Genomic DNA, 19027 nt, shown 5'->3' with positions numbered 1-19027 from the left:
GCACCCGGGCCCCCATGTGCTCCGGTGGAAACGGGGGTCCCTAGAACTGGGTGGGGTGCGGGAGCCTGCTTACTTGTTCCTCCCAGGGAGGGGAGAAGGGGAAGGAAGGAGCTCTGGGGTGCACGATCGTGCAGCTCGCAGCTAGCTCCCACACTAGAGAGGTCCGGGGGCGGTGCAGAGGCGCGGGGGTGCTTGCGAGTGGGGTTGGTTTCACAAGACGTTACTGGGTTACACCGGAGATGGGCTATCTCGGAGCAATGAAGTTATGGGGTGGGGGTGTCTCTGAAAGGGCGGAAAGCACCCCGAAAGCTCGAGGAACGCCCCAGCTGGGCGATGTATCCAGGGACGCTGAAAGACTGGGAGTGGAGGGCGCTGGAAAGTTACTGGGAGATTCTAAGAAGTGCTGGAATAGTACTAGGGTGATTTTTTTTTTTTTTTCTGGGAGGCTGAGGGTGATCCTGGCACCTTAGAGTATCCTTGTAACTTTAGGGGGATCACTGGGGCACCCTTTAAAAGACGCTACCTGGAAGCCAAGACCTTAGGACGCACCTGGCCACCGGTGCGGAGACACCTGCCAGGAGTGGGGGAGGGAGATGGGAGTCTCAAAAAGTGGGGGACTAGCTAGCAATCGGTGGGGGGCCCATCTTGGGAAAGTGGGAGGGCTCGCTCACGTCCCCCCGACGGAGATCTCTGCGGGGTGGAAGGAAAGCCGGACTCACCTAGGGACTTCGCAGCCGGGGTCCCCTCTCGCCAACACAGCTAGCGTTCCACCCAGCGCCGCGGGCGCGGCCCCTTTAAATTGCTCGCCCGCAGGGCGCGCCGCAGCCCCGCCCTCGCCCTCCTGCCATGCTGGGAAGGTCGCGCGGGGACCGGTGGCAGGCCGAGTGTGGCGGCGCCTTAAAGGGGCCGCTACCGGCTAGCTGGTGGAGAGCGCCCCCTACTGCCAGAGATGAGCATGATTTGTAGAAGGTTCTTTTTCCCTTTTATTATTAGCACCCATGCCCAGTGTCCGACCAACTTTGGCCTCTGGGGCCTCTGACTGGCAATGGCCAGGGTCCCAGTTTTTAAAAATTAAATTCTAAATAAATAAGCGTGCATCTCAGCAGTCTGTTCTATGTAAGTAGTGGTCAGGATGGTGAAGTCAATTCACCAGCAGCGAATGATCCTCCGGCGTGTCCCTGGAAGTGGAGAGGATAAAAGATCAACCTCTATACATCCCAAGAGGAAGGCAGGCTGCATACCCCACTGGTTGCTTCTCTTTCTGCCAGTCATCTATGGAGAAGTACCAGGAGAACCAGCACCCCTCCCAAGTGCCCCCCATCGCTGCCCAGTCCTGAAACCCACCTGGCACAGCAGCAGAGAAGGCTACAGGCCGAGCCGCTCCCGCGACGGAACTTGCCGGAGGTGGGGCTGTCCTGGCACTGAGCGATGTAGGCTTGCAGCTCGCTCTGCTCTGCACCACTGCCCCCGGGGTGCTGCAAGGGGAGAAGCCAGCAAGTCGAGGGAGCAGGAGCACTTCCAAGGCCCTTTCACACAGCCTGGCTCTCCACCTCCACCTGTCCAGCCCTGTGCTTCTGTTCATTTTCCCAGCAAGGGCTCTGCCCATCCCTGGGCCTTGAAACTTGCTTACCATTGCTGGTTCCTCCTGATTTGTGGCATGGGGGCCTACCCCCTTTCCCTTCCCAGTTTACACCCCACCTCATCTTTTAGGGAGGATGCCTGTTGCAATGAAACACATGATTTGGGTGCTTGAAAACAAGTGACTTGAGTTGTGGGGGTGAGGGGCGGGAGAAGAGGGGGATAACTGTTACTCCGGCATCCAAAGCAGACGCTGGTGTGGGATGGCTGAGTTCTAGGACATTAGGAAAAGGGCCCAGGCGGGTCCTCAGGGCTGAATGACAAGTGTGGTCACAACAGGGGTTGAGGTGGTGGTAGAATGGGGGACATGCTTGTGAATGCACAGCCTGAGTGAACATTCTGGTTTTCATCTTGGAGACACTATACAACTTTCTCTCCTCTTTTGTCTTTGTTTTGGAGTCACACCCAGATCAAAAGTTCAAGGCTTACTTCTGGCTGAGGCAAGCAGGGATCCCTGCTGGGGAGGCTCAGGGAAATATATGGGGTGCAGGGGATTTAAAAAAAAAAAAAAAAAAAAGATTTGGGCCCGGAGAGATAGCACAGCGGTGTTTGCCTTGCAAGCAGTCGATCCAGGACCTAAGGTGGTTGGTTCTAATCCCGGTGTCCCATATGGTCCCCCGTGCCTGCCAGGAGCTATTTCTGAGCAGACAGCCAGGAGTAACCCCTGAGCACCACCGGGTGTGGCCCAAAAACCAAAAACCAAAAAAAAAAAAAAGAATCCCGGTGTCCCATATGGTCCCCCGTGCCTGCCAGGAGCTATTTCTGAGCGGACAGCCAGGAGTAACCCCTGAGCAATGCCGGGTGTGGCCCAAAAACAAAACAAAAAAAAAAAAGATTGGAGTGACAAAATAGCAGGTAGGGTGCTTGCCTTGAATCGGCCAACCTAAATTCAATCCTAGAATCCCAGTCGGCTGCCCAACCACTGCCAGGAGTGGTTCCTGATTGCAGAGCCAGAAGTAACTCCTGGGCCGGAGTGATAGCATGGAGGTAAGGCGTTTGCCTTTCATGCAGAAGGATGGTGGTTCGAATCCTGGCATCCCATATGGTCTCCTGTGCCTGCCAGGGGCAATTTCTGAGCATAGAGCCAGAAGTAAACCCCTGAGTACTGCCCAGTGAGACCCAAAAACAAAACAAAACAAAAACAAAAACAAAAAAGAAGCTCCTGAGCATCCCCTTATAGCCCAAAAACAACAGCAATGAAAGACTCCTGTTTGCTAGAGAGATGCTCAGTGGGCTGGAAACCAAGTTTTGTATGTAGAAGGTTCAGTTTCAATCCCTGCGTGGTCCCTGGAGCAGTAGTAGCCCCAGAGTACCATTGGATATACCTGTCTCCCCCCGCCATAAAAAAAGAACCTGGATAGTACAGTGGATAGGGTTCTCTTAGCTTTGCACAGTCACTCATGTTGAGTCAATCCCTGGCATTTCATATGGTCTCCCGAGCACCGTTAGGAGTAATTCTTGAATGCAGCGCCAGGAGTAACGCCTGAATACTGCCAAGTCTGACACTAAATTCTCTCCAAAAATCCTGCTTAGGAGGATAGTTTAGGGGCCAAGGGCATATACAATTGAACATAAGACCCCAAAACGGATTCATAAGCACTGCCAGGTATTTCCCTGGTGGTCCGAAAGCACCACTGGGCCTGACCATTCAAGCATCCAGTCTGAACAGCAAACTGTTGCCTTGCGGTGGTAGTCGCTTGGAAGCCCACCACACTCCCCTGCCCCTCACTCCAAGCAAACAACTCAGAATTCTATTTACCAGGCATAACTGTAAGGTCCCCTACCACAAAATTGAAGGTTTGAGGAGAGGGGACCTTCTTGGGCCAAAAATTCACAGAAACTCTATTGTGGGGTCTCCTGTTGCTAAACACTTGAGGGACAGGGCTGGAGGTGGGGTGGTTGTGAGGAACCACCAGGATCCTGAGCTCAGAGACAGGAGTAATCCCTGAGCAAGGCTGGGTGTGGCCCCCAAAATAAAACAAACATGGGGCTGAAGAAACAGTACAACAGGGAGGGCGCTTGCCTTGACACGACCAAGCCAGGTTCATCCCTGGTATCCCATTCGGTCCCCTAAACACCAGCAGCAGTTACTTCTAAGCACAGAGTCAGGACTAAGCACAGAGTATCCCTGGGTGTGGCCCAAAATTAAAACAAAAACAAAAATAGATTAAAAAAAAAAAAAAAAACAGGAGTGGGGCCAGAGTTATAGCACAGTGAGTAGGGCATTTGCCTTGCATGCAGCCGACCGGAATTCGATTCCCAGCATCCCATATGTTCCTTTCGAGCCTGCCAGGAGTGATTTCGGAGCACAGAGCCAAGAGTAATGCCTGAGCACCACTGGGTGTGGCCTCAAAACCAAAAATAAATAAATAAATAAATAAATAAATAAATAAAATAAACCAAGAACAAGGGTGTCCCCTTTCTTGAACAAGTACCTTTATAATGGCCTGCCCCATAACCCTGGCTGGCCCCTTCGTTGTGGCCCCACCCTCTGTAATGACCCTGTCCCCGCTGACCTTGATAGTGTCATAGGCCCCAGTGATGAGCGCGATGAACAGGCTGAGCACCATGTAGATGAAGAGGCTGATGAAGGAGTAGAGGTAGAGCTGGGAGAAGAGCCACACCAGCCCGCTACGGCCCTGCTGCGCCTGCATGGCGGCGAACGTCACAAACATGTCGTCCCCGTTGATGAGGGAGAAGAGGCACTCGGACACCATGGAGAGGGACCGGAACTAGTGGAGAGTGGGGCACAGGGTCAGGGCAGAGTACTGACTCTGGGAACCTGGGGCTGGAGTGTGAAGGGTCTGCAGGCCACTGATCCGTTGCAAGGTAGAGCTAGGGGTGTGAAGGTCACCAGGTACTGGCCAGGTCACAGGTCAAGGTCAAGACTGGGTGGGGTAGGGGTTTGCGAAGGGGCTGTGGACAGAACCTGCTGGGAAAGCACCTCAGGTTGAGAGTATTACTGGTTGTCCCCAGATTAAAAGTATACAAATAAGAGCAGGGAGAAGGCTCAGGGAGCTGCAGAGTGGGCTTGGCATGCAGGAGGCCATGGTCCAAGCCCTTGAACCGGATGGTCCCTTGAGCACCTTCCCATGGGGCTGGAGAACCCACAAGACTAGCCAGGCCAGATATCAGAGGTGAGATGAGGTCTAAGACATATACTTGGGCCAGCAATAGAAATTAAGGTGCTGGCCTTGCATACAGTCACCTCTGCTTTAGTCCCCAGCCCCAAGAGGTCACCTCCAGGAATGAGCCCTAGGCACAGAATTGGAAGTAGACCCTAAGCACCTCCAGGTTTGGTCCAAAAACCCAAAGAGAAAGAGGAAAAGCAGCAGAGTAAAAAATCATCATCATCTCAAGGCCCCCAAGACAGCACAGAAGTTAAGGAACGTAACACCTGGTTCAATCTCAGTTGGGGCATGAGAAGCCGCACTACTACTATTACTAGAGAAGCCCCCCAAATCTATGCCCTCCCCAAAATAGCAGGCCAGATAGCTCAGAAAGATTGCATTGAAATTAAATCCCCCTTCAATCCTGTGCACCAATAGGGGTCGCACAGAACAACTTTGTGGTGGCATACAGGGGCTTAGGGGTAGGGTGGGAGGGCACGGAATGGTGGCTTATGTACACGCTGGCCAGGGTTCCATCCCCAGCAGACACTATGGTTCACCAGACACAATCAGAAGTGATCCCTGAGCAGAGAGCAGGGGGCCTGGGCCGCTCCCTACCTTCACGTGGTAGGGCCCAAGGACGATCCAGCCGCAGAAGCAGTAGCCCAGGTAAATGACAGCCACGCAGCAGCAGAAGCGCATGACACTGGGCAGGGCCACCCGCAGCGTGGCGATGAGGATCTGCAGTGGGAAAGAAAGTGCGGATGGGGCTTCCAAGACGGGTGTGCACCCGAGGAAGCTCAGGATGGGTCTCCCCCCTCTCTACCCCTCAACCCCTGCACCGCCTTACATTGTACTTGTGGAAGAAGGTCAAGTACCGGATCACGCCCACCCAGACCAGCAGCGTGGACGTGCCCAGGAGGATGCTGCAGACGTCATAGCTCGCCAGGTTCTGAGGGCGGAAAGCAGCTCAACCCGATGGGGTCGGGGAGACACGGCACTGCAGGGCTGTGCATGCTGGGGGGGCCCCCCTAGGTTTGAGCCTCAGCACTGCAAGATCCCTAGAGCTCCACCCCCCAAAAAAAAGAAGGTTCATCCCCATTCAATGGATTGTACTTCAGGGAGACATCAGGACAAAATTGGGAAGCAGGAAGGAGAGGGAGGCCCCCTGGCACTGCCCACCACAAGGGCCCACCCACAACCACAACAGGGCCAATAGCCCCCGCAGGCCACCACCAGCCCCCCAGTGCCAGGCCCCGCCCACCACGGGATTCCACCTTGGCCTCAATGCCAATCTTCATGATGGTGCCAGAGATGGTCAGCATGTCGCTGGTGACCAGCAAAATGTACCAGCCGTTGACAAACTCCAGCCGTTCCCACAGGCTGATGACCCGGCCCCGCCTCCGCCAGATGAAACCCACGAACTCCTGCGGGAAGGAAGGTCCCCCAGGGCAGGAAGGGGGGGCCCTGGTGGTCAGGTCCACTTCTGGGACCAGAGAGCCCCAACGCTGAGCCTCTAGAGATATTCCTGGCCATGATCCAGGAAACTGTCATGCAAAATGCAGACAACCTTATGCCCCTCTCACCCAAGCATAAGATAAGAATGTGGGTCCCATAACCATGCTCCTGGGACCTCAGTAATGGCATAAGGGGAAGGGAAACTGAGACTCAAACCCCCCCTCTCCCCACCGGGGCTGGACCGATTGGGCTGCAGGGAGAGTATTTGGATTGGATGGAGCTGACTCAGGTTCTATTCCCGAAATTCCATATGGTCTCCTGCCCCCCCCCCCATGCTCCCCCACAGCCTATCAGGAGTGGTTGCTGAGTGCAGAGCCAGGAGAAACCCTTGAGCAATGCTGGATGTAACTCAAAAGAAAAAAGAAAAAAAGGGGGCCGGAGAGATAGCACAGCGGTAGGACGTGTTTGCCTTAGATGCAGGAGGATGGTGGTTTGAAACCAGCATCCCATATGGTCCCCTGAGCCTGCCTGGAGCAATTTCTAAGCATAGAGCCAGGAGAAACCTCTGAGCACTGCCAGTTGTGACCCAAATACAAGCAAAAAGAAAAAAAAATGGAAAGAAATCCAATCCCCGTGGGACCCGTGGGATGAGGAGAAAGGACCAAAGGGCTGGAGTCCAGGATTTGCCCCTGGAATCCCTGGGATCCAGTCTTTGGCACTTCATGGTGCCCTAAGCACCTGCCCTCCTTTATTGCCCTCCCTCAGGACTCACTCTCTGCAGCAGGAAACCACGGAGCAGCGAGCGGGCACAAAGCAGAAAGGAGAAGGAGCAGGTGAGGATCACAACCACGTCGAACAGAAGCCGGAAACTGTTGTTGCCTGTGAGTCGGAGGAGAGGAGGGATGAGGGGGACAGTGAGTGGGGTGCAAGGTTCCCAGGTTACTCTGTGGGACCATCTGAGCACTGCCATGAGTAATCCCTGAGTGCAGAGCCTGGAGTGACCCTTGTTTATCACTGGGTGTGATCCCCAAAATAAATAAAAAACAGGCAGGACCTCCAAATATGCAAACAAACAAAAACCCCAGATTTTGATCAATGTGAGGCCTAGGACTTTGGGAATCTATCTCTCATAGGGCCAGGTCTGGACCCCCGAATATGGCTGGCATGAGAAAGAGAGATAGAGGGGGGCTCACCATATCTGGAGATACTGGATCGCTTACATTCCTGGATGTGAGCCTGGGTCTCCAGTCGAATGGGGACACGCCCACTGTGTGCTTTATTGTCAAATGTGATCTGGGCGGGGGTGGGGTGGGGTGGGGGAGACACAGTTAGAGAACTGGGGGCCTGAGGGAGTCTGGTCTGATCTGACAAAGTAGGAGCTGGGTCACCCATCACCTTGACCCGTTCTGCTCTGAGCAGACTCAGGTTCAATCCCACCACAATGAGCGCAGAGCCAGGAGTAAGTCCTGAGTATCACACAAAACCCAAAAACCAACCAAAAGTGCTAGAGCAATACTGCTGAGCAGGTAGAGTGTTTGCCTTGCATGTATCCGACCCAGGTTTGCCACCTGGCTTCCCATACGGTTCCCCTGAGCCTGCCAGGACTGATCCCTGAGTGCAGAGCCAGGAGTTACCCCTGGGCACAACCAGTTGTGGCTTCAAAACAATAAATAAATAAATAAATAAATAATAAAAAAACACAAAACAAAAAAAAACAAAACAAGGGCCCGGAGAGATAGCACAGCGGCATTTGCCTTGCAAGCAACCGATCTAGGACCAAAGGTGGTTGGTTCAAATCCCGGTGTCCCATATGGTCCCCCGTGCCTGCCAGGAGCTATTTCTGAGCACACAGCCAGGAGTAACCCCTGAGCACTGCCGGGTGTGGCCCAAAAGAACCAAAAAATAAAAAAAAAAAAACAAAACAAAACAAAACAAAAAAAACAAAACAAAATTCTTTCTAGGGGCCAGAGCAATAGGATAGCAGACAGCGGGGAGGGTGCTTGCCTTGCACATGGTTGATCCTGGGTTCGATACCGCTATTCTTAGAGCAGAGCCAGAAGAAAGCCCTGAGTATCACCAGGTATGGCACCAAAAATAAATAAATAAATAAATAAATAAATAAATAAATAAATAAATAAATAAAAGCAAAAACCAAAACCCACAAATCCAACCAAAACCAAAAAAATACTTTTTGAGACCACAGCAGGGAGGGAGGGCACTTGTCTTGCATTTGGCCAACCCTGGTTCAATCCCTGACACCCTTGGGGTTTCCCTAAGCCTGCCAGGAGTTAATCAGACTTGAACACTTCCAGGTATGCCCCCCCCCCACCAAAAAAAAGCCTTTTGTGGAAAAAAAAAAAAAAAAAGCTTTTTGTAACTGCATTCATCCTGCTCTATCCCAGACTGGGGTGGGGGTAGGGGGAGCCTCACCAGGACGCTGAAGGTGTAGCAGTCGGGGATTTCATTGTTGATTAGGCTCTGAAGGTTGATGGTTTTCAGCTGGAAGTGGATGGTCACGTTGATCAGCCTGAGGGGTGGCAGAATGTGGGTGAGGGGGGCTGTACCCGGCCCCACACTTGTGCCCTCTCCCTGTGCCCCAAGCTGACACTGCAGTGTTCAGAGGAAGTGCTAAGCCAGTCTCCCACCAGCTGGTGTAGGGGAAGTAGCTGCAGGGGGGCCTGAGAATACCCCAATGCCCCCCTGTCCCCCACCAACTCCCCCCCTCCCGCTTGGCTCAGGGCAGAGCAGGCAATACTTGTGGAATTTGAGTGTGAGGTTCCGGTAACTGGCACTGCCATCTGCAAAGGAGAGATCATCCATGGGGGGCACAGGAAGCAGCTCGGGGGGATCCACCGAGATGCAGTCTGAGGAAAGGGAGGCAGAGAAGGGGATGCCGGGGATTGGCGGGGACAGCACATTCATCCGTTCCCCCTGCACCAAGGGCCCCAGAGTTGTACTTCACAGATTCACTTCCTGCTTGCCAGTTTAGTACCCCAAAGTCTGAACTGGGCTGGGCTCCCCTTGGGGCCTGAGGTCTGCAGATGGGATAGGCCAGGCACCTGTGGATTTGTGGGACACAGCCAGCACAGGCCAGAATGCGGTGTGGACTGGAGTGACTGGTTTGGATTTGGGGCCACACCCAGCAGTGCTCAGGGCTATTTCCTGACTCTGAATTCAAGGATCACACCTGGCAGTGCTTGAGGGACCCAATGGGGTGCTGGGGATATAACCTGTGTTCCCACGGGCAAGGCCAGTGCCCTCTCTCCCTGTGTGTTATTGCTCCAGTCCCTCACCTGGGTCTTAGTGCCCAGGCCCATCCTAATGCCTCAGAGGAGAGGCTGAATGGAGATTTACTTTTTTGTTTTGTTTTGGGGAGATGGAGGTGATAGGGACATACCCAAAGGTGTTCAGGGGTTCAGGACTCCATGCCCAGGGGACTACATATATCCCAGGGATCGAACCCAGGTCGGTCACATGCAAGGCAAGTGTCTCTTATCTCCTGCATTCTCTCTCCTGACTCAAATATTTTACGGGGGTGCAGAGAGATAGCACAGCGGTAAGGCATTTACCTTGCATGCAGCCGACCCGGGACAGACCTGGTTTGATTCCTGGCATGCCATATGGTCCCCCGAGCTTGCCAGGAGTGGTTTCTGAGCATAGATCCAGGAGTAACCCCTGAGCATCACCGGGTGTGGCCCAAAAACAATACATAAATAAATAAAATCAAATGACTTTTTTTTTCAAATTTTTTTGGTTTCAGAGGTCACACTCGGTGGTGAGCGATGCTTCCTCTAGGTTCTGCACTCAGGGGTCACTCCTGGTAAGGCTCAGGGGACAAGTGGAGCTGGAGATTGAATCTGGGTTGATCTCATGCAAGGCAAGCACCTTCTGCACTGTCCTATCTCTCCAGCCCTCTGTTTTTTTTCTTTTCTTTTTTTTTTGGTTTTTGGGTCACACCCGGCGGTGCTCAGGGGTTACTCCTGGCTGTCTGCTCAGAAATAGCTCCTGGCAGGCACGGGGGATCATATGGGACACTGGGATTCGAACCAACCACCTTTGGTTCTGGATCGGCTGCTTGCAAGGCAAACGCCGCTGTGCTATCTCTCTGGACCCTCTTTTCTTTTTTTTAGTGAGTTTTAGGGAGCAACAGCCAGAGATGGTCGGGAGCTATTCCCAGCTATGCTGGATGCGTCACTTCCCACCATCCCCACCCCCTTTCCTGCCACCTCCAGGCTGGTGATGGAAACCAGGCCTCCCCCCAGGTCAAGCAGGGGGGTGTGCTGCACCCCATTTCGAGGACTAAGATTCTGATCCTAGTGGCTGCCATCTCACCTGATATGATCATTGGGTCGATGTCAAAAGTGTCGTTCGCCGGATCCACGTGGCCGTGTCGGTAGTAGCACTGGCAGAGAGCCAGGGCAGAGCCATTGGCCTTGGGCCCACCGCCACCGCGCACGTAGGCATAGCGGCCCAGGGACATTTCTGGGAGACTCAGGTACTGCGGGGCAGAGACAGTGATGGCCAGTTAGCACACACTGCACATACATGCATTCACACAAGCACACACGTGCTCACATACCTGGTCCACGGCGTGGAAGATGGACTGGTAGAGTTGCTCTTGCGTATAGGCAGCTAGCGTGTCGTCTGCCCCATCGGTGAAACCCAGCAGGAAGAGGTGGCGGAAAGCGACCGTGTTCTCCTCCCGGAAGGTCACAGCCAGCTGGTTGCTCAGCCCGAACAGGATGAGCTGGAGGGCAGGAGGACATTGCCAAGCTGGTGGGGGGAGGCTCTCTTCCCACACAGGGGTGGGCCCCTTGCCCAGCACATGATGGCCATTGTCCCGATTTCCCTGCAGTCAGCACTCAGTGGTTTTCATTTGTTTTGACTTTTTTTTTTGTTTGTTTGTTTTTTGTGGTTTTTGGGTCACACCCGACAGTGCTCAGGGGTTATTCCTGGCTCCAGGTTCAGAAATTGCTCCTGGCAGGCACGGCGACCATATGGGACGCCGGGATTTGAACCGATGACCTCCTGCATGAAAGGCAAACACCTTACCTCCATGCTATCTCTCTGGCCCATTTGTTTTGACTTTTGGTTTTGGGGCCATACCCTGCGGCTCTCAGGGGTTTGCTCCTGACTCTGCACTCAGAAATTATTCCTGACAGGTGTTGGGGACTATATGGATGCCAGGGATGGAGCCTGGGTTGGCCGCATGCAAGGCAAATGCCCTTCCTACATCACTCTGGCCTCTAATTATTCTTTTATTTTATCTTTTTGGGGGGTCACACCGGCGCGCTCAGGGGTCACTCCTGGCTCCAAGCTCAGAAATTGTTCCTGGAAGGCACGGGGGACCATATGGGATGCCGGGATTCGAACCACTGTCCTTCTGCATTAAAGGCAAACACCTTACCTCCATGCTATCTCTCCGGTCCCTCATTTTTTTTGTTTTGTTTTGTTTTTTGGCCACATCCAGTGACACTCAGGGGTTACTCCCGGCTATGTGCTTAGAAATGGCCCCTGGTTTGGGGGACCATATGGAACACTGGGGTATCGAACTGCAATCTGTCCTACGCTAGTGCTGGCAAGGCAGATATTTTTTGTTTTTGGTTTTTGGGGTCACACCCTGCAGCGCTCAGGAGTTACTCCTGGCTCTATGCTCAGAAATCGCTCCTGGCAGGCTCGGGGGACCAATTGGGATGCCAGGGTTCAAACCACCATCCTTCTGCGTCTACTAAGGCAAACGCCTTACCGCTGTGCTATCTCTCCGGCCCCAAGGCAGATGTTTTACCACTCTGTGCCACCACTCTGGCCCCTATTCTTTTATTTTATTTTATTTTGGCCACACTAGGCAGTGCTCAAGGCTGACTCCTGGCTCTGAACTTAGGGGATCACTCCTGATGGGACTATAGGACCATATGGGGTACTGGGGATCAAACCCACAGTCCACACTGTCGTATCGCTCTGGCTCAGCACTTGTGCAGTGTTGTCTGAATGCCAGGATCTGAATGATCCAGCAACGGTCCTGCTGCTGGAAACCCTTTATTGTGTGTGTGTGGGTCACACCCAGAGGTGCTCAGGCATTAGTTACTCCTGGCTCTGTGCTCAGAAATCGCTCCTGGCTTGGGGGACCATATTAGATGCCGGGGCTCGAACCTGCATCCGTCCTGGGTCAGCCATGTGCAAGGCAAATGCCCCACTGCTGTGCTACCACTCCAGCCCTGTGCTGGAAACCTTTTAAAAAAGTGTTTGGAGGTGGGTTGGACCACATTTGACAGTGCTGGGCGCTACTCTTGGCCTAGTGCTTGGGGGATTTATGGTGCTAGGGATGGAACCTGGGTCTCTGGATGTGCTCCAGCCCTTCGAGCCAGGTCCTGGACCCCCTTTATGCTTTGACCCTGGAGACAAGTGAGGCTATGTCATGTGCTTCTCATCTCAACACGACCAGAAACTGGCAAGGGCAGGGGGAAAAGTCTGATTTCTGCTGGGAAGTCCCCAAAAGCCTTAGCACAGGTTCTAGTACAAGAGAGGGAGAAGAGGGACAGGCGAGCCTTTGTGTATCCAAGTGGTGCCCAACAGCTTGGGTTCAAGCGGAACCCAGGTCATATCTCATGCGGGATTTGACTTGGCTGCTGTATGACTATTGACAAGTTGCTTGACCTCTCTGAGCCTCATTAGTGCCAGAGGCCACATCTCCAAGGACATTTGTTTGTTTGGGGGACACATTCCTGGCTCTGTACACATGAATCTCTGTACACACGAATGCCATCCAAGTTATGCTTCTCTCCAGGCCCTGGGGCTGTTATTTTGTCTTTTTTCGATGAGTTGAGGGTTTTGGGCCACACCCCACCTCGCTCACCTGGATGGTCACCACCAAGATCTTCACCACCTGCAGCATCAGCTTGAAGGGCTTGCGGCCCTTGGCACGGAATTTGTCACAGGGGCTCATGAAGAAGTACTTGAGGCGCCGCCGCAGGTCTTCCTCTTCCACTGGAGTGGACAGGGCCGGTGGCTGGGCCCCCGCCTGGGTCCCATACCCAGGGCTGGGAGTCAGGAGACGCTCCGTCTCTGGGGGAAATGGGAAAGCGCAAAGTGGGGATCAGGCCTAGATCGGCTAGCAGGGGGTGGGGCTGGTCTCCCCTCAAAGCTCCCCAGGCTCCAGCTGAGATGGAAACTCCAGAGAATACACAGCAGGGGCCAGATCCATAGTACAGTGGGGAGGGCGCTGTCATTGCATGCGGCGGACCAGGTTCGATTCTCCCGCATCCCATAGAGTACTTCATATGCAGCCAAGAATATCTCTGAGCACAGAGGTAGGAGAAAGCCTGGAGTATTGCTGGGTGTGGCCAAAAATAAAACAAACAAAGCAGAACCAGAGAGATAGGCATTTGCTTTGCACACAGAAGGATGGTGGTTCAAACCCTGGCATCCCATATCGTCCCCTGAGCCTGCCAGGAGCGATTTCTAAGCATAGAGCCAGGAGTAACCATTGAGCACTGCCAGGTGTGACCCAAAAAAAAAATAAAACAAAACAAAAAACAAACAAATAAAAAACCATAAGAAAACAGGGCCTGAGTGATAGCACAGCAGTAGAGCTTTTGCCTTGCACGTAGCCCACCCAGGGCCGACCTGGGTTCAATTCCCGGCATCCCATATGGTCCCCTGAGCCTGCAAGGAGCAATTTCTGAGAATAGAACCAGGAGTAACTATGAGTGCCACAGGGTTTGGCCCCCCCCACCCAAAAAAAAAGAGAGGAAAAAAAGCACAATAGCTTAGCAATAGGGCGTTTGCCTTGCACGCAGCAGATCCCCAACAGACCTGGTTCAATCCCCAGTGTCCCATATGGTCCCTCCAGTCAGGATCGATTTCTGAGTGCATAGCCAGGAGTAACCCTTGAGTGTCACTGGGTGTGGCCAAAAAAACAACAAAAAAAGGAAAACAAAACCCCACAATCCCCACCCCCCCTCCCCTGGGGCTGAGCACAGAGCTTTCTCCTCAGCTGACCCTGGTCAGGGTGGGCACAGGAGTGGGGCCAGTGGGCCAGTGGGAGATGGTTTTGGGGGATTGCATCATGGGTTTTGCCTATAGGAGGCCTGGGTTCCATCCATTCTGGCACCGCAGAGGGTGCTCTGAGCACTATCTAGTGAAGCCAGATAGATAAATAATTAAGTGAATGAACCAATGAATAAGTAAGTTAGCAAGACCCGCTGGACAAGAAGCTGAGAGCCCAATGGTCACAAAGGTTCTCCCAGGCTGGAGTGACAAGACATCAGGAAGGGTGCTGGCCTTGTACAGGATTGACCCGGGGTTCAATTTCCAGCACCCAATAGGGTCCCTCCCCACACCGACCCTGCCAGGAGTGATATTTAAATGTAGAGCCAAATCAAATACAAAAAAAAATAGTTTATCCCTGGGCCTGAGAGACAGTACAGGGGTGAAGGGGCTTCCCCTGTGGGCTGCTGACTCAGATTCAATCCCCAGAATTACATCTGTGCCCCCCAGCAAAGTCAGGAGTAGGGGTTAAAAAAACTTCTAGGGCCCGGAGAGATAACACAGCAGCGTTTGCCTTGCAAGCAGCCGATCCAGGACCAAAGGTGGTTGGTTCGAATCCCGGTGTCCCATATGGTCCCCCATGCCTGCCAGGAGCTATTTCTGAGCAGACAGCCAGGAGTAAACCCTGAGCACTGCCGGGTGTGCCCCCCCCCAAAAAAAAACTTCTAAAGATGGGCCTGAGAGATAGCACAATGGTAGGGTGTTTGCCTAGCACAAGGCTGACGTGGGCCAATCCAGGTTCTATTCCCGGCATCCCGTATGGTCCCCTGAACCTGCCTGGAGCGATTTCTGAGAGCAGAGCCAGCTATAACCCCTGAGCACCACCGGTTGTGGCCCAAAATCCAAAACAAAAAAACTTCTAAGGGGATGGAGAAATGGTACAGGAGCATGTTTCCCTTGCATGTGGCCAAGCAGGGTTTGATTTCCGGCATATATATATATTTCCCATATAGTCCCCTGAAATCCAGAGTGCAGAGCCAGCCCTGAGCTCCAATTAGTGTGGCTCCTAAGGCAAAAAAAAAAAAAAAAGTCAAGAAAGAAACAAAACTGCCTGCTATATTTATGAACTGATATGGCTTCACACACCAAATGCTTTCCTGGAAGTCTCCAAATCCAGACACACCACTTTCTTTTTTTTTTTTTTTTTTTTTTTTTTGGGCCACACCCTGTGATGCTCAGGGGTTACTCCTGGCTATGCGCTCAGAAGTTGCTCCTGGCTTCTTGGGGGACCATATGGGACGCCGGGGGATCGAACCGCGGTCCGTCCTAGGCTAGCGCAGGCAAGGCAGGCACCTTACCTCCAGCGCCACCGCCCGGCCCCATAGACACACCACTTTCGAGTCAAGTGATCCAGGCACATGTCCAGGTCAGGCTTGCCCACTGATCAGGGTCAGAAAAGTAAATCAATAAAATGTTGTTTCCTCCCCCTCCAGAAGAAACTCCTCTCAGAGTGCTTTTGAAAATTAAGAGATCAACTTATTCTTAGAAGTTCAAAGTTTTGGGGCCGGCGAGGTGGCGCTAGAGGAAAGGTGTCTGCCTTGCAAGCGCTAGCCAAGGAAAGATCGCGACCGCGGTTCGATCCCCTGGCGTCCCATATGGTCCCCCCAAGCCAGGGGCAATTTCTGAGTGCTTAGCCAGGAGTAACCCCTGAGCATCAAACGGGTGTGCCCCCCCCAAAAAAAAAGAAGTTCAAAGTTTTCAATCCCCATCACCCCATAGGGTTCCCTGAGCACCCTCACCCCCACCAGATGAGTTTAGAGCCAAGAGCTATGGCTAAACAAACAAAAAGTTCCATTTTTCCTGGCAGGGAAGCATCCAGCAAAGCTGGGCGGCAGGGTCCCACTCCAAGATACTGGATCAACTCAGTCAGTGCTAAGCCCTGAGGTTGGGGAGTTACTGAGTCCCCTCAGAGCCTGGAAGTGCTTTGTGGGTTGAGGGGAAAGTGCACATGGTGCCCAGATTGGAACTCTAGTCCTAGTGCGTGCAAAGCCAGGTCCCCCTACCACTGAGCTATTCCCCAGCTCCCCCGAATCTCACTCTCAAACAAGCTGAGGTTTGGCGCTTTCGAGACTAGCCAGCCTGAGAAATGAAGCCCCAATGCCCATTACTGAAGGGGTCTGAGCTTTTCTCAGCACTTGTGACATCCTGAGGGCCACCCTGTTGCCCCAGGGCTGGGAGAACCTTGCTGAGCCAAAGCCACCCAGAAGAAGATGAGAACTCTCAGGACCTTTCCAGCTAGGGGACAGGGATCAGCAAATGGGGTTGATCCCTCTGGAAGCCAATTCCAAACACAGTCAGCTGTTGAGTTTGTTTACCAGACTTAGGGAGGGATGGAATTCAGAGAGGAGGAGCCAACCAGCCTCCCATATCGCATCCCCAGCCAAAGCCGCTTCAGAACACCCCCAAAGCTGGGGGGAGCGATCAAGAGCGAGAAAAGGGTGCAAGGGGGTGGCGTGGGGTCTTCTGTGCAAGCTCCTCCAGGAGAGATCACCCTGTGCCCCTGGATTTGGGGGGCATCTGATATTTAGGGGCAACGCTTCAGCTCCTCGCGGGATTTATTGAAATAAGTTCTCCGGTCATCTGCTATGGAGTTTGCAAGCCTTAGATGTCACGAGCTGGGTAGATCCAGCTTGTTGGGGTTCCAGCGAGCCCCCAAAGATCTGTGCCAAGCCGGATGCCGAATGCAAAACTGAATGCAAAACCCTGGAAAGTGCAGAGCCGGACTCTAGAAACTCGGGGGCGGACCTGGGGGTTCCAGGAAACCGGAGTCCAGAGACAAACCGCCTCCCCCAAATCTCTATCAGAAGCTCAGGGGACCCCGAATTTTGCAAGGTCGGGCGAGCCCGGGGCTCAGCCGCACCACGTCAGACAACAATCGGGGGGGCCCCACCCACCTTTTGCATGATAGGGAGCCCCCATGGGGTCCCCCGAGCTCTCACCTGAGCCGCGCCGCCCCGCGGAGGCCGCCATGGCCGGGCGGGAGCGCGGGCCACCGGCGGGGCCGCCTGGGTCCAGCCGCTGTCACCGCGGCCTCGCTCGCTGGCGGCGCAGCTTCAAACCTTGCAGCGTCAGCTGACCCGCGGCGCCATCACGTGATGCGAGGCACCGCCCCTAGAATCACGTGATCGATCGCGCCCCCACCCCCCGGGCCAGGCCTAGCCAAGCATTCCGCATGCGCGAATCTGCTAGGCGGCTTTCCAGCCGAGGGCGGCCGCGGGGTCCTAGCGCCGCCTCTATCGAGGAATCTGTTGGGGGATGGGCTGGTCCCTGGCTCCAGCGCCACCACTTCTGGAATTCCTTGGTTTTAGGCCTTTTTTCTTTCTTTCTTTCTTTCTTTCTTTCTTTCTTTCTTTCTTTCTTTCTTTCTTTCTTTCTTTCTTTCTTTCTTTCTTTCTTTCTTTCTTTCTTTCTTTCTTTCTTTCTTTCTTTCTTTCTTTCTTTCTTTCTTTCTTTCTTTCTTTCTTTCTTTCTTTCTTTCTTTCTTTCTTTCTTTGTTCTTTCTTTCTTTCTTTCTTTCTTTCTTTCTTTCTTTCTTTCTTTCTTCCTTCCTTCCTTCCTTCCTTCCTTCCTTCTTTCTTTCTTTCTCTCTCTCTCTCTCTCTCTCTCTCTCTCTCTCTCTCTCTCTCTTTCTTTCTTTCTTTCTTTCTTTCTTTTTTTTTTTTTTTGGTTTTTGGGTCATACCCGGCAGCCTTCAGGGGTTATTCCTGGCTCTACACTCAGAAATTGCTCCTCCTGGCTGGCTCTCGGGGAACCATATGGGATGCCGGGATTCGAACCACAGACTTTCTGCATGCAAGGCAAACGCCCTACCTCCATGCTATCTCTCCAGCCCCAGTTATAGACCTTTTTGGTTGTTTTTTGTTTGTTTGTTTGTTTAATATATATGTGTTTGTGTGTGTATATATATATATGTGTGTGTGTGTATATATATATATATATATATATATATAAAACCCTTCACCAGTGCAACATTCCCATCACCAATGTCCCAAGTGTCCCTCCTCCCCACCCCACACCGGCATGTGCTCTAGACAGGCTTTCTACTTCCCTCATTCAGTCACATTCTGTTATGATGGTTCTCAGTGTAATTATTTTTGTGACTGCACCCACCAATCTCTGTGGTAAGCTTCATGTTGGGAGATGGACCCTCCAGTCCTCCTCTATTTTGTCTCTGAGAATCATTACACAAATGTCTTTCATTTTTCTCAAAACGCATCGATGAGTGAGACCATTCTGTGTTTATCTCTCTCCCTCTGACTTATTTCACTCAGCATAATAGATTCCATATACATCCATGTATAGGAAAATCTCATGACTTCATCTCTTCTGATGGCTGCATAATATTCCATTGTATATATATATATATATTTATATATATATTTATATATATATACACAATATAGGCCTTATTGACCCCTCTGAAACTGCCATGTCTCTTAGCATGCACATTCTCTTTCCCAGGGCTTTTCACCTCACTCCATTCTCCCCCCAAATCCCAGGCATTGTTCTCATTCTCTCCTTTAGCTTTCTGTCTCATTAGAACTCTCGATTAAATTTTAATTTTCTAATTATATCCTCCCAAAGGATCAATTCCCCCACCCTCCTTATCAGCCCAAACACAGGGTTCCGCTTCATTTTGTATGAGAGCAGGACCAGACTCCAGTCTAGAATCAATCAGATGTATTTCCAGTGCAGGAGAGATAGTCCAACGGTTAGGGCGCTTGCCTTACACGTAGCCATCGATCCCCAGCATCTCATATGGTTTCTCAAGCACC

At 52.6% G+C, this 19027-nt stretch overlaps 2 protein-coding genes across 2 annotated transcripts in view; one reads left to right on the top strand and one right to left on the bottom strand.

Annotated features, from left to right (window-relative positions):
- CLEC4G (C-type lectin domain family 4 member G) overlaps window positions 1-19027 on the top strand; it is a 284468-nt gene that overhangs the window by 155777 nt on the left and 109664 nt on the right. The window lies entirely within an intron of this gene.
- MCOLN1 (mucolipin TRP cation channel 1) lies at window positions 971-17321 on the bottom strand. The gene is made up of 14 exons (XM_049789426.1): window positions 17192-17321; window positions 13060-13268; window positions 10786-10953; window positions 10539-10704; window positions 8962-9070; window positions 8637-8733; window positions 7400-7499; window positions 6979-7085; window positions 6026-6175; window positions 5599-5700; window positions 5367-5489; window positions 4155-4370; window positions 1345-1475; window positions 971-1178 (listed from the first exon to the last, which is right to left on the bottom strand). The coding sequence occupies exons 1-14, from the start codon at window positions 17220-17222 to the stop codon at window positions 1142-1144; spliced, it is 1746 nt and encodes a 581-aa protein (XP_049645383.1). The 5' UTR covers window positions 17223-17321; the 3' UTR covers window positions 971-1141.

Source organism: Suncus etruscus, chromosome 15, assembly GCF_024139225.1.
Source record: "Suncus etruscus isolate mSunEtr1 chromosome 15, mSunEtr1.pri.cur, whole genome shotgun sequence".
Lineage (NCBI taxonomy): Eukaryota > Metazoa > Chordata > Mammalia > Eulipotyphla > Soricidae > Suncus > Suncus etruscus.
Note: the sequence above shows the minus strand (reverse complement) of the source record. Positions and strands in the feature narration are given on the sequence as shown.

Bases quoted from the DNA above. Each gene is read 5' to 3' on its own strand.
- MCOLN1 (XM_049789426.1), bottom strand. From the start codon at position 17,222: ATGGCGGCCTCCGCGGGGCGGCGCGGCTCAG. The intron at 7,500-8,636 runs GTGAGGCTCCCC...ACCCCCGCCCAG, and splicing joins GCTACACCTTCAGCGTCCTG to ATCACATTTGACAATAAAGC. The intron at 4,371-5,366 runs GTAGGGAGCGGC...ACTCTCCACTAG, and splicing joins TTGGGCCCTACCACGTGAAG to TTCCGGTCCCTCTCCATGGT.